The sequence below is a fragment of the Carex rostrata genome, chromosome 14, assembly GCF_964058835.1.
Source record: "Carex rostrata chromosome 14, lpCarRost1.2, whole genome shotgun sequence".
In the NCBI taxonomy this organism is placed as follows: domain Eukaryota; kingdom Viridiplantae; phylum Streptophyta; class Magnoliopsida; order Poales; family Cyperaceae; genus Carex; species Carex rostrata.
In genome coordinates, this window is record NC_135931.1 from 445,275 (window position 1) to 459,456 (window position 14,182).

A 14,182-nucleotide genomic window follows, 5' to 3' on the forward strand; every position below is an offset into this window, starting at 1 on the left:
TTGGTTGTGGTCTCTTTTTTTTTTTTTCTAATAATTAACTATTCAAGTGACATCAAGTTTTCTCACAACCTAACCTGAGCACTATCTCAAAATTTTTAGACATCTCATCAATTTACTCAGAAAAGAAAATGTAAATTATAATTTAGGTTTACATACCTAATCTTTTGATGCTTGTTCGAGAGATCTGCTAGAGAAAATAAGTCAAAAAGTCCAATGAAGCAATGAGTAAAGGCTTAACTGGTACAACATACCCAGTAAGGGAAAAAAAGTATACATGTTACCTCCAGTACTCAAAGGCTTGTCAGTGCCGTCTAATTTTGGTGCTATGCTTGAGTAATATAAATTGAATCTTGGTAATTGACATCTGAAAAACTTCTCACTGTAAATTCACATGTTAGAGCACTAACTACGGAAATGAAATATAAAACAAGTGGAAAATTTTGCATGCAAACCCACAAAATACAAAAAAGAAGAAGGTAGTAGTAAAACACCTCATATGCTCCCTGCAAACCATCAGCATATATAATACCCTTCTTCTTTCATGCGAACCCACAACTCTATTTGATTTTCACTCTTTGAGTAAAGCCATACTACTATCCCTTCATACATTATTATGGGGAGATGTATCAGGTTATGAGGTAACTCTTTACCTCTGATTTCTGTGGTGGTTTTCATTAATCTAAATTCATAAAAGAGAAAAGATTTCAACTAAATTGAATCTCTGGTGTATAAATTGATAGTATCAAAATTGATAGTAGAACCGGTCCTTGGCCAAATAAATTGATAACAAAACCGGTCCCTGAACCACCTTGCGATACCCAACCACCATTGTTGGTCGCCGCCGCCTCCTTGTTGCACCCATCCAGCTAACCATGCACCGGCAACCAGCCATGTCACTCTCCATCTCCTTTCTTCCACATACCTGTCATTATATATAATACACCTCTCTTTATTAATGGTCAAAAAGCACATTGAAAAAGTATTGAATATAGTCATATATTACAAAAAGTTCCAATCAACAACTTTACAGAATATCTACCTCTTTAGTGCCTTCTCCAGCCATTGCTTGTCATTTTTGGCCATTGGATGAGCTTGGCTGATGCAGCGAGCGAGTATGACGGCATCCTCAAGGGCAAAGCATCCGCCTTGAGCAAGATCAGGTGTCATTGGGTGCACTGCATCACCGGCTATAGTGACACAACCATTTTGAGCTTTGCAAAAAGCAATATTCCATGGGGCTCTAAAGAGGAGCAGCACCCATGAAAGGGTCGAGATATCGGTCTCTTTAACAACGGCGAGGAATTCCGAAGGGAGGTCTCTGGCCAGGTTCTTTTCCACTTCTTCCCATAATAGCTCTGGATTCGTCGATATATCCTTTTCTAAAAACTAGTCAATTGTCCGTGCGTTGCAACGGAGATTTGAATATAGTTCTGCAAGTACATAATTTTTATTTGATTTCATCACCAATCAATAAGGAGAGACCTTGGAAATATAAAAGATTTTGGAAGCATTGATAAGATTTTTTTTTATTTTTTATTTTTTGGCATTCAAATTACTGTAGGCTTATATCTATTTTGGGATACACATGTTTGATTGTAAATATAAAAGATCTCTTAAAATTCATTTAAAAGATATGATAATCCTTAAACAGTGGGTGTAAACTCCTCATAATCATAGAATTTGTTGTTAGTGTAGAAGCAACACTCTGATATTCTCATTCTTAAGTCTCAACACTTTCGAGATGGCCTCTAAATATTGTTGCCTCAGCTTGCAGTGGATAACATGCTGCGCCTTTGCCGATTCCTCTTCGTTTCTCATTCCACTCCCTACATTGGTTCACATCTTTATCACAAATCACTTGAATAAACAAAACAAAACAAAAAAATATATGTTAGATATCAAAGAAGTAAAACAATTTTTTCACCATATTTTATAGATAAAACTACAATTTTCTAGGCTTACATGAGCCTGACAGCAAGTTAAGTTCTAAGGTGGCATCTTTTTTAACACCAAATAGCAATGTATATTTCATTTGAGTACAGAAACCAACAAAAAAAAAATGAAAATACTATGCCTCAATTAGATTGAGAGAGATTGACTCGCTTCCATAATAATTATTCATGTCCATGTCTAGCACCTACACATAAAAAACACAGATAAAATATAATTATTGTTAAGGCAGAAGAAATAATCTGATACAAATAAAAAAGACCCAATCAACATAAGTCATATTTTGATTTAAAACAAATCTGAAGGAAGACGAAGTGCGTCAAGAATCAAAAAGAGAAAACTGACAATTATACATATGCATATGATTTTCCTAAGTTACAAGCATGATTATTAATTATAGTATAATAAAATTTTAATTTGCTAGACAATAAATATGTTAATTATAAGCATGATATATGATACATCTAGCATGAACAATTAACTCGTAAATAGTTGTAATTAATCAATAACAGTGTTCTAAATAGCGTCGCTATAGCTTTTTTGGACCCTAAACGCTAAGTTATGGCATTAAAACGCACTATTTAAGCTACGGATGCTATAGCGGACTACCGCTATAGCGTATAGCGTGTAGCGCAAATAGTGCGCACTATGCAACATAAGCTGTTTTTCTTTTTCTTTTTAATTTATATGGGCTTTAAATAAAGGCTCAGATTGGATTTTAACCGTGATTTTTTGTTTTGCAATTGACGTACTAAGTTTTATATTAAACTATTAATTATTAAATGAGAGATACATTAAACGAAATCAAATAAGAAAACTACAACGCGCCATGCAACATGAGCTGTTTTTTTTTTTTTTTTTTCAATTTATATGAACTTTAAATAAAGGCTCAGATTGAATATATTAAGATATTTCTTGAAGTAACAAAATTATACTTACTATATGATAGGTTGAATATTTTAAATAGATTAAGATAGTTAATTATGCCATGATGTCTAAGTTATTTTAAAATTTAAATAAAAGAAAGATAGATTATGTCATAATGCTGAATATATTTTGAATAGAAAAAGATCAATAGTTTATAATATTAGCATTACTATGAATATTTTGAGTCGCAATTTGGACTTTGTATTAGTTTAATATGAATATTATATTTTTTTAATCAATTTGATGTTATTTATTGTTCTATGAGACTTGTATAATGTTGATATTTTATACAAATATATGATATAATTTTTATAAAAATAAAAAAATAATTCTATGTAGCATAGATTTTGCTATATTTTTTTTTGTGGGCTTCCTGCTATGACGTGATAAATGCTATTTAGAACTTGATCAATAATCATGCACATAATTAGAAAGAAATAAAATCCATTAGCTTCTCATGGATCACTTTTTTAGGATATATATATGTCAGCGGACTACCAAGATTGCACAAAAGAGATGGCTCCAGCTGGAGGTAAAATTCCTACTAGGGTTGAATCCAAGCACATATTGTAATACTAACAGTACACCGCCTCTCTAAAGCACTGTACTTGCTTTATATACAAATAAACAAATCAGATTTAAATAAAAAGAACGAATCTAAGCACATTCGCTATGTTGTTCATCTTAAATTCTAAAATCAAGTTCACAGAATAGAAAAGATTGAAATGAATTGACTAATAATTAAGTTCTAAAATTAAAGAAGAATTACAACTTTGATTTAGGCAGCAGCATGACCCTACCAGCACATAACTGAACTGGTACAGACTGGTACACAAACAATGAGCTTACAAGCATAAACAAACATAATCAAGTAAATAGAAAGCAAATACCAGAATTGAACACACAAAAGATATCACATACCAGAATTGCCCTTTATGAACTTGACTTAGAGAAACCATATCTTAACTACAAAGCAACTTCTTAACAGTGGTAACATTACCATCACATCATCTACTGATGAATTATCTCTTGCAATAAAGGCCTGCACATATGGTATTTATCATCTCAAAACACATATCACTTAGTTTAAGAAACGTATATGTAGCAGCCATGCAGTTTCTTAATGTATAGTGTAAATTTCTCAAGTCAAACAAAATAGATATGAAAGAACAATATAACCTTCAGTTTCTTGATGTATTTCATTTCAGTATACATTTGAATTTCAGTACCATAGACTTCTAGAAGCTGTGTACCCTTTTTCTGGTCATCACTACTATCTTCTCTCTGGCACGATCTATGCATCTCCTTTAGAATCTGAAATTTTTTTAAACAGAAAGCCATGAAAAAGAAAATTTGAGTAGCGAATAAAATCACAAAAAGAGATAAAAAAACGAACTAATATTGAAGAATTAGTTACTTTATTCAAATCCACAAACAATGTATAAAATGGAATATAAAGAAAGAAAGAGGATAATATCAAATAAAATCTTAATGAAAGAAAAGAAGGAAAAGGTCAGATCAGATTTATGAAAGAAAAGAAAAAGAAGCATGTCTAACAAGAAACAAAAATGCAAAATCATAAATTAGCTTCTACTGTTACTTATTATACTCAATTTACATCATTTAAAAATCTAATAACAGTTCAAAGACTCCTACATCCATGAAATCAAATCAAAATGGAAAAGAAAAGAAGAAAGAAGCAGCAGTAAGCATAAAACCGAAATATAATTGCAAAATGAAAAAGAATGAGATTCTTCATAATTACAATTTTACCCAAGGCATCAGCACAGGCTAACCGATCAAGATTTAGAGATCAAGAATCAAATCAATATTATATTTTCATCTCCAATATCTTGTGATAGCAGCTGATATGAACTTAAAAATGTATGTACCCAGTTCAATGTATTACCCAGTATTAACATAAATAAAAAAAACTCAAAACTCAAAACTCAAAACCCCAAAAACCCAAAAAATATAGTCAGTTCTGAGTTAAAAATTGGAATTACCAGTAACATAATAGCTTATCACTAAGGACTGGAGAGCAAAGATCAGATCACCATGATTTGACATCTTGTTGTACGCAGCAATATAATTATGCATAGAAGTCTCATGCCATTCACTTCCCCTGAGTCTTTTATAGCTCTCTTCATCCTCTTCTTTTATCAACCTTCTTCCCTACACGAGCAAGACGATTTATTGTAATTGGAAATGAATTAGATGATAACAATTTGAACGGAAAGCAACGTTAATTAATAGTAATTCTTCCCGATCATCCTATATATAAATCTATTTATATGTATATATTTATTGAGAAATTATTCATACAATTAATGTAAACAACGAAGCAAATGTACATGTACATTGGTTCTGTTGGGGATCAGAGCCTTGAGAAAATTCATAATTTCATACTTCTCACCAAGTCTCTCTCTTCTTTGCTTCTCATTCTTCTTTAATCCCTTTAAAGCCGAACCACCGCCTCTCTACCTCTTGGCCCAGCCCCACACACTCTAAAACTGACACGTATTGTACCCCTCAATGATCCCTGGGATGCACCCAGATCTTACACTTGGCAGTGATCCGTACACCATATTAGACAGTTGTGTTGATGTTGTTGCTGCTGGTACGGGCACTCCGGTTGGTCATACAACATGTTGGTGGGTGGTGTGCAGAGCTGAGTTAACAAGTCCTTGTGGTATGTGAAGTAATTGGATCTGGTGACATCGTGCTGGAGGTGGAAGTTGAGTTTTGAGTAAGTCGGGTTGCCGAGGGCTGACATGTCTTGGTAGTTGATGGCGAACTCACCCCCCGACGCCTCTTGCGTGATGATGCATTCATGCAGCATCAGGATCTGAGTCTGCTGTTGTTGATACATTATATGTTTATATATTCTCCTGGCAACATGTGGACAATGCAGTACATATTAGAGAATAAGAACAACCATATATAAATAATTGACATTTATCATTCAAAACTACCACCTGATATCAGCAGGATTGCGAGATCAAGTTTCTAATTTATGGTCAAATAGTGGCACAAGAACCTTACCAATTTGTAGGAAGATATGAATTTTAATGTTATGTAACACATTGAAGCATTTGTATATACTGATTGAAGGTTTACCTCATTTTCTAATGTGCAAACAGAATTTTATGTGGTCTCAAGTGAACAAATTCTCCACCCAGCACCATTAGGTTTTTTGCACCATTAGGTTTTTTGCTAAATATATGAGCCCTCCATTCTACAAAATCTAAATAAACTTTGAGCAAAAAAACAAAAGAAAGCAATGTTCAATTAAAAACAAATTAATTCTTTGTTGAACAACTAAGGTCTATTGATCACAGGTTTACCAAAATCAGCAAGCAACGGACATTGATTTGTCTAATTAAGCTTCAATTGTCCTTAATTTAACCCAAATCAGTGTTAGCATATCCTCAATTGAATCAGACAAAAGAGAGTGACACAGCAAGAAGGAAAAATACCCTAAGAAGAATTTAAGTATGTATCTTCTATAAACAATCTAATCCAATTTTCAAACAATCCAGCATACCATAAAACTTGACTTCTGCATTTCCTACACAATATGTAATAAGAGATCAAATTAGTACTGCTAAAGTTATAAAGAAAATCAGAAATATTTTTAAATTAAACATTCAAAATCAGAAAGAAAAAAAAAAATCACAGAAAGACCTCCATTAACCCTAGAAAAAAGGATTAAAAATGATTTCTTCCATAAAATCAAGCTTAAAAAAACTACAAAAATCAGTCAAAACAAACCATTGTTGAGCGACGGGCGACTGGTGCGACGGGGACAGGAGCCAAATTGAGAAGAATCCGATAAACTTAGATTTGAAGAGGGGATAAGGGGATTGGGGAGCTTGAACGAACTCTTCGCCGTGGCAAGTTTTCTTCTACGATGGTTAGGGTTTTAGATCGTAGAGAAAGAGAGAAAAGGGAAATTGTCTTAAAACACGTGATTTCAAGTTTTCTTCTTCGAGTGTGTTTAGGATTTTCTTCTGCGTTTTTCTTCTTTCAAAAAACACATATCCTCTGCCCCAGTTACTGGTACCGAAAACAATATACTGTCATTTTTTTTAAATCAATAAAGTTAAATTCAATGCATACCAGTTACTGGTACAGAAAATATATGGTATACTGGTACAGTTACTTACATGTACCTTTTGGTAATAAATGAATACCAGTGGGGTTCACAATTTTTGACCTACTGTAGCTTATTTTTTGGATAAAAGGCTTTGCACCTGCTTTATTACAGAAACATTGATATACAAATCAAGTCATGTACCAAACTGCAGCACAAAATAAAACTAACAACTCAAAGTCTACCAAGCTGCATCACAAAATAAAAACTACCTACTCATAGTCTGAAAATGCAGAAATATATGTAACATTGCCTACTAGGCTGTTAGCTTATTTGTAAAGCTTTATTTATTTTCATAACTTCTATTTAATTGTATAGTGATGTACTTAATTATTTAACCATGAAGAAATAAGCTACATCATCAATCCTTGCTTACATTACCTTTAACAATTGTTTAATTCTTGTCGATGGAAATGTAGAGCTCATATGAAATATCATATCTAAGTTCTAACAAAATCAAAGCAAGAGAAATGTACCTGTGCGATTTGCATCCTGGTGAGCAATGAAACTGTTGTTCAGCTACAGGACAAGCTTCTTGTCAATCTTTTTTTTTTTTTTATTTTGAGTAAAAACTAAAAAGGCTGAAGCCCAGTTTCATTAACTGAAACCAAAGTTAACTTAATTACAAGGTAAAGAGTTAAAAGAGCTATTGTAAAAACTCTCACTGGATTAAAACTAAACATCACTTTCTAATTAAGGCAATATAACACCATTCTAAACTCAGATAACAACTGATCCAAAATACCAGATTAGATAACCTCCCATTCAAAAGTAATTTGCTAACACTAACCATATATCTATACTGTACTTTGCTAACACTAACTTTATATCTATACTAGTAATTTGCTAAACCTTTCTTCTCAGTCACTGTCGGAACTCCTCTGAGAAGTGTATAACACCACCTATGCATTAGCTTCTTGTCAATCTATTGCTTGCTATCAATGTATTTCGCATGAGATAGAAGAGAGTAGTTGTTGTCGAGAGCCAGTAAGCTAATTGACCTATATTCTCCTGGTTCCTAAAGGTATTGTATTAAAAATAATTATGATAAGTTTAGAATTGATATCACACTATAACGATGGCCCAGAGAGTTGTTCCTTTTGAAGGAAAAAAAATTCAATTCTTTTCAAAGGACTTGCTTATCAAATCGAGATGACTTGAAGTAAAATTCCCAATCGGACCAAAATAAACCCAGTTCCCTTTGAAAAACCCCAACATTTTACGGGAGGGGAGTAGGGTGAAAGAGAGAGAGAGATACCTTCTCGTCTTGGTGAAAAGCGATCCAGACATGGAGCTTATCCATGGATTGCCGGGAGAAACGCACCGAAGCTGTTGAAACGCTAGGGTTTTCTGAGAATCAGGAGAGACTCAAGTGAAGAGAGACGGAGAAAGCAAAGAGGAGGAAAATTAAAAGAGTCCCTGATTGATTAATTAACGGAGTCGCTGATCAGGACATCTCTCAACACCAATTTTGACAAAATCTAACAGCTCATATTCCATCTTACACTTGGGGCAGGAAAATCCTGTCCACAGGGGGCAGATGATTCGATTCCATCTGGAGAGACGTGCGTAAAACACGTGCTTCTTTTTGTTTAAATGAAATAATTTCTATGTAGCTCTTCATGCAGTGAATATGTATTTAACTAAATTAAATTTCTACACGTTTAACAACCTGAAACAGTTGCATAAAATCGAAATTATTTGTTAAAGGCTCAGATTGATCCGGAGTACTGTGCCTCTTTTCTTCAACAATGTATTTAATCAAAGAAAAATAAATTATTTAATTAGATGGTTCAGATTCAATCCGAATTTAGATCAATCAATTTCAACTATTACAGTTTAATGACAATCAATATAAATTAACATACATAATATAGAAAAAATATGCGGTCAAATATGCAGCTGCATATGTGAAACCGCATACAAATTTCTATGCAACTTAATACGCATATGCGCATGTTATTACACTTATCGCATCGCCTTTTCTTTTGGAGTAAGGACTTGGTCTCCCTGCATCCATCCTAGCCCACATAACTGCCAAGGGGTCATCTTCTGCCTCCGTAAATAGGGAATTCATATCACCAAAGGTAACAGAATATAAAAATATTGAGTTCAGATCTGGACCGTGCGATCTTCTTTAGCACGAATATTAAAAGGATCCTGGGCATTCCACCTCAGGCAGGATGGCCCGGATTTTGAACCGACAGTCTGGATTTAAACTCAAATATTATAATATTATGTTACCTAGGATATGGATTTGTCATTTGTATATAGGACCCCTGACCTTATCTATGCCTCTGATTTTTGTCATAGCAGCTCTCATGCTACATTGAGAAAACCAAGACCAATTCCCATACTTGATAGTTGATACTAAACAAAATCTCGTACCATCATCATACTGATCAGCACTAAATCCTATTTCTTCCGTTAGTTGATACTTGATACTAAATAAAATAAAAAGACATTCACACCACCGTTTCTTATTGCAGAAACAATTTAAATTTTCCAAAAATTGTACAGCCCCTATGTCTTTACTCAGCTTAGTGTGAAATGCAGGCTAGCTGCTGTACCAGCTGATACTGACTAGTAACAACTGTTACAAACTCACCCCAATTACGACCCCCCCAAACATATTTCCAAATACTAGATCAATCTATAGTGTATCAAACCACATACTAAAAGAATTTATGTCTAGGCTGAACTGACGATTCCATCCCTTATTTTATTTTCTGTCGGACGGGAAGCTTCTTACCGTCCGGAACTTTTTTTTTTTTTTTGCTTTGCGGGGGTTTAGGAGTTGAATTAGCTGGGAGTAATCAGGATGGTCGAATTTATACCGTCCAAGGGACGGGACAATTATTCCCGTTTTTCTTATATATCGAATTTCTGTCAAGTCAAACTTCTTTTACGATATTTTATTTATTTATTTTTGGTTAATAAAAAAATCGGCGAAACCGAACGCGGAATCCGGAAGATCGAAGCCTGACGATGACATTCTGATGTGACCACACCAGATAGTAATTAAGCCTGGATATTATCAGAACATCCAAAATTAAGATAACGATCGCATCTATTAATCTAAATTTGATACAATTTTCTACTGAAAAATGGTCGCATCACATTCATCTAACGTCTCTCTTTTTGAATAGCTTGCTTTAATTGTCCACTTGACTTTTCCACTAGTTCATCAGGATATCTCTCTCGTGCTTTATATATTTCAAATATACTGTATCCACCTAGCTCCGAACTCTCTCTCTCTCTCTCTCTCTCTCTCTCAAAATGGCAGGAGGGGCCATTGTTAGCGCTACTGGGGGAAAGGAGTACCCCGGAAAGTTAACTATGTTTGTCTTCCTCACATGTATTGTGGCTGCCACTGGCGGTCTTATTTTCGGCTATGATCTTGGAATAACAGGTAAATAGAAGCCTACAAATGACATCATTTTTGTTTTTCTTTCATGATATTGTTTCTATTGTTTTGATTGATTTGTGTGCATGTTTAACTTGAAGGCGGTGTGACATCTATGGACCCATTCTTGAAGAAGTTTTTTCCATCAGTTTACCGGAAACAAAAAGAGGATACCAACACAAACCAATACTGCAAGTTTGACAGCCAAACGCTGACATTGTTTACGTCATCTCTGTACCTTGCTGCTCTGGTTGCCTCGTTCTTTGCATCGACTTTTACCAGACTGTTCGGAAGGAAGTGGTCCATGTTTGGTGGAGGTCTCGTGTTTTTAATCGGTGCTGCTTTGAATGGTGCTGCTGAGAATATTTTAATGCTGATTTTCGGCCGTATTCTTCTCGGTATCGGTGTTGGATTTGCTAATCAGGTAATAATATTGCACCATCCAACTCTCTCTCCCCCCATAATATGTGTTGTGTTAGAACTCTTCATCATTTTACAAACACTTCATATATATCAATATGTGATTTAAGTTTTACATATTAAACCCACCATTCCATTCAACTGGGGAGATTTAACTATGCGCATGTGAATTTCTTTTTTGACTAGTTGTCATATATATATATATATTATCTGTTTCCTTTTACAATTTTCAACATATTACGCTGGATATATGATCCCAATTGTTGAATAATTGATATATCTTACGAACTTTTTAAGAGTCACGCGTAAAAGATTTTAAGAAAGTAAATTTTAGTTTTGACCAAAAGAAAACGGTGCATGTTAATTACTTGCTAGTCAAAGCTGGCGTAGCCCTCTTTTTGTTATTATATATATATGTGAGGGCCAAACCGTTTGAAATTAAAATATAGAGCCGCAGCATATGTTGTACTTGTACCAGTCAACATATTAGTTAAAATAAGCATTAAAATATGAAGAGTATTTTGTTAAAGAAATTATTACGTTCTAGCTCTTTTAGGAAGCTGAATATTGGCCTCTGTACTATACTTATCTAGTTTGGATAGTCTAGCTACTTATCTGGTACTTTGACTGCCTTGAGCTCTACTTGGGACTCTGCGAATTCTCAGTCTCAACATTTGGTTTCATTTAATTTTGAATCACTGCTGGTACCTCTATTGAATTTTGACCTATTAGAAAAGGAAATAGAATAAAAAGTAATCCCCAATAAGGTGCCCCAACAAACAGTTCTTAATTTGTACATACTCATAGCCACTATCAGTTTTTTCAAAAAAACACAGTTCTTAATTTCGACATAGGGAACTATCTCTGTTCTTTTCTGCTCTCTAAAAATGAAACGGAATTGAGAACCCAGTCTAGTGGCAAAAACAATGACCTCTTTGTAGAAAGTCTCAGGTTCAAAATCCGAATTGAGACATTCCTTGAAAATATTAAACAAGTTTGATGGTTTTGACTCCCAAATTTATTACTCAAAAAAAAAAAACAAATTGAATCGGAATTTTCTGGCTGCAGTAAAACTTTCTAATATTTGTGCAGAATTGTCATCAACAGTACTGTTTAAATTTGGTAACCGACTTCAGTCAATATATTTGTGCTCGATAATTGTTAATATAATATTGAAATAAAACAAATATGCACGCATGAATAGAGCGCAGACGGAGATGGAATAAGTTGACGCATGAATAGAGCCATAGTTGATTAGTTTTACATATTAAACCCACCATTCCATTCATCAGGGTTTCGGTAATTGTCAAAACAAATATGGAACTGTAATAAGAAGTAATAAGTTGTGAATGGACAGCAAGTGGTGGGAACTTGAAATGAGCTAGTACTGTCATAATTTTTATTGAATTGTATTCCTCTTTATTACTTATACAAATCGAGTCACTCAGTCAATGATGCAACCTACTCTTTTACTTTTAAAAAGATTAAAAAAGACATCTTGCCAGTTGCCATGAATAGAGCGTACGTAGAATTCTCTTTCATTTCACATCTCCCCTACTTTTCTTCGAAACATTCAATAATCAAAGAATGTTGACTTATTGACTCTTAATTCCATTTTCTAGATTACAAAAATATCCTAAAATTTTGTTCTATTTACTTTACAGTCTGTACCAGTGTACCTATCAGAAATGGCCCCGGCACGGCTCCGTGGAATGCTCAACATGTGCTTCCAGCTCATGATAACTATTGGCATCCTATGTGCAAACCTAATCAACTATGGCTCTGACAAAATCAAGGCTGGATGGGGTTGGCGTTTAAGTCTGGCACTGGCTGCTGTTCCTGCTGCCATCATAACCCTTGGTTCTCTTTTCCTTCCCGACACCCCAAACTCTTTAATCGACCGTGGTTACGATGATGCTGCTCTGCAGATGTTGCATCGCATACGTGGCACTGATGATATCAATGAAGAGTACAATGACCTTGTTATCGCTAGCCAAGAATCGAAGAAGATCAAGCATCCTTGGTCTAACATATTGAAGCGCAAGTATCGTGCACAATTGACAATGGCCATTATGATTCCGGCCTTTCAGCAACTCACCGGCATCAATGTGATTGAATTCTATGCGCCAGTACTCTTTAAGACGCTCGGATTTGGAAACAATTCATCCTTGCTTTCTGCAGTGATCATAGGGGTTGTTAATGTAATCTGCACACTTCTCTCTATTTTCACGGTTGACAAGCTTGGCCGCCGCAAGCTGTTCTTGCAAGGTGGTATCCAGATGTTCATTTGCCAGGTAAAATTATGAACAACATTTTATTTACGAAATTTTTTGTTAGTGCGAGCAAATCAACAGTAATTTTCTAAACATGTAATTAATGACAGAATCCCATTAATCTTGTTTAATTTTTTTTCTTTACCAGATTGTTGTGGGGACTCTGATTGAGATCAAATTCGGTACAAGTGGTGAAGGAAGCATGCCAAAGACATATTCAGGGTTTGTGGTAGCCTTCATCTGCATATATGTGGCCGGCTTTGCCTGGTCATGGGGCCCACTAGGCTGGTTAGTGCCGAGTGAAATTTTTCCTCTGGAGATCCGTTCAGCCGGACAATCCCTCAACGTGTCAGTTAACATGCTCTTCACCTTTGCCATTGCACAAGCTTTCCTTTCAATGCTTTGCCACCTGAAGTTCGGCTTGTTCTACTTCTTCGGCGGATGGGTGGTCATAATGACTATCTTCATCGCATTTTTTATGCCTGAGACAAAAAATGTGCCGATTGAAGAGATGGTTCTTGTCTGGAAGGAACACTGGTTCTGGGGAAGGTTCATCGCTGACGAGGACATTCATTTCGGTAGTAATGCAGTCGAAATGTCTAATGGCAAGCAAAAGGATACCGTTGTATGATCGATAACGGTTTTGCTGGCCTGGTTTAATGGAACAGTGTTTTTTTCTTTGCCTTTATATATAAAAAGTCACTAAAAGAATTTGTTTTTATGTTTGGTATAGAAATAGTTAGGTGCTTGGTGTTATTAGTTTCAATCTTTATACGTATTTTATTTAGAGTGCCATAGTTAACGTTAGAGCTTTATGCATGGGTCATGTTTATGGTTGTGGGGATGAGAAATAAATTGCTTAATACATTATATGATTATACTCTTCATATTTTAATCTCATCAATTTTTACTTATACAAGCTGGGAGCAGTGGGAAGCAATTTTATTTTGAAGGTTTTATTTATAAGAATTACTTAGATAAATTTATAGAGTTTAGTAAAAGATTTTACTTTCATATGCCGCCATATAATTATATTTAAATAATAGAAAA

At 34.6% G+C, this 14,182-nt stretch overlaps 2 protein-coding genes and 1 long non-coding RNA gene across 15 annotated transcripts; 1 reads left to right on the plus strand and 2 right to left on the minus strand.

The window, feature by feature from the left end:
• Positions 1-693: 693 nt before the first annotated feature.
• Positions 694-2,032, minus strand: LOC144565489 (monooxygenase 2-like). The gene is made up of 4 exons (XM_078315257.1): positions 1,963-2,032; positions 1,705-1,826; positions 1,040-1,386; positions 694-922 (listed from the first exon to the last, which is right to left on the minus strand). Exons 1-4 carry the CDS (start codon positions 2,030-2,032, stop codon positions 709-711), a joined length of 753 nt encoding a protein of 250 aa, XP_078171383.1. The 3' UTR covers positions 694-708.
• A 1,575-nt stretch (positions 2,033-3,607) lies between these two features.
• On the minus strand, positions 3,608-8,421 carry LOC144564965 (uncharacterized). 13 transcript variants are annotated; one of them, XR_013514798.1, is made up of 6 exons: positions 8,292-8,421; positions 6,652-8,051; positions 6,425-6,448; positions 5,238-5,768; positions 4,884-5,052; positions 3,608-4,191 (listed from the first exon to the last, which is right to left on the minus strand). It is a non-coding gene; the product is annotated as an uncharacterized LOC144564965 (long non-coding RNA). The 13 variants fall into 13 exon arrangements; XR_013514795.1 differs by having other exon boundaries at positions 6,357-6,448; XR_013514792.1 differs by having other exon boundaries at positions 5,238-6,936; positions 7,510-8,051.
• Positions 8,422-10,284: 1,863 nt separating this feature from the next.
• LOC144565181 (sugar transport protein MST3-like) lies at positions 10,285-13,765 on the plus strand. The gene is made up of 4 exons (XM_078314857.1): positions 10,285-10,445; positions 10,541-10,863; positions 12,524-13,153; positions 13,281-13,765. Exons 1-4 carry the CDS (start codon positions 10,313-10,315, stop codon positions 13,761-13,763), a joined length of 1,569 nt encoding a protein of 522 aa, XP_078170983.1. The 5' UTR covers positions 10,285-10,312; the 3' UTR covers positions 13,764-13,765.
• The last annotated feature ends 417 nt before the right edge of the window (positions 13,766-14,182 follow it).

Bases quoted from the DNA above. Each gene is read 5' to 3' on its own strand.
- LOC144565489 (XM_078315257.1), bottom strand. From the start codon at position 2,032: ATGAAATATACATTGCTATTTGGTGTTAAAAAAGATGCCACCTTAGAA. The intron at 1,827-1,962 runs GTAAGCCTAGAA...GAACCAATGTAG, and splicing joins TAACTTGCTGTCAGGCTCAT to GGAGTGGAATGAGAAACGAA. The intron at 923-1,039 runs GTAGATATTCTG...ATATAATGACAG, and splicing joins CTGGAGAAGGCACTAAAGAG to GTATGTGGAAGAAAGGAGAT.
- LOC144565181 (XM_078314857.1), top strand. From the start codon at position 10,313: ATGGCAGGAGGGGCCATTGTTAGCGCTACTGGGGGAAAGGAGTACCCC. The intron at 10,446-10,540 runs GTAAATAGAAGC...TTTAACTTGAAG, and splicing joins CTATGATCTTGGAATAACAG to GCGGTGTGACATCTATGGAC. The intron at 13,154-13,280 runs GTAAAATTATGA...TTTCTTTACCAG, and splicing joins TCCAGATGTTCATTTGCCAG to ATTGTTGTGGGGACTCTGAT.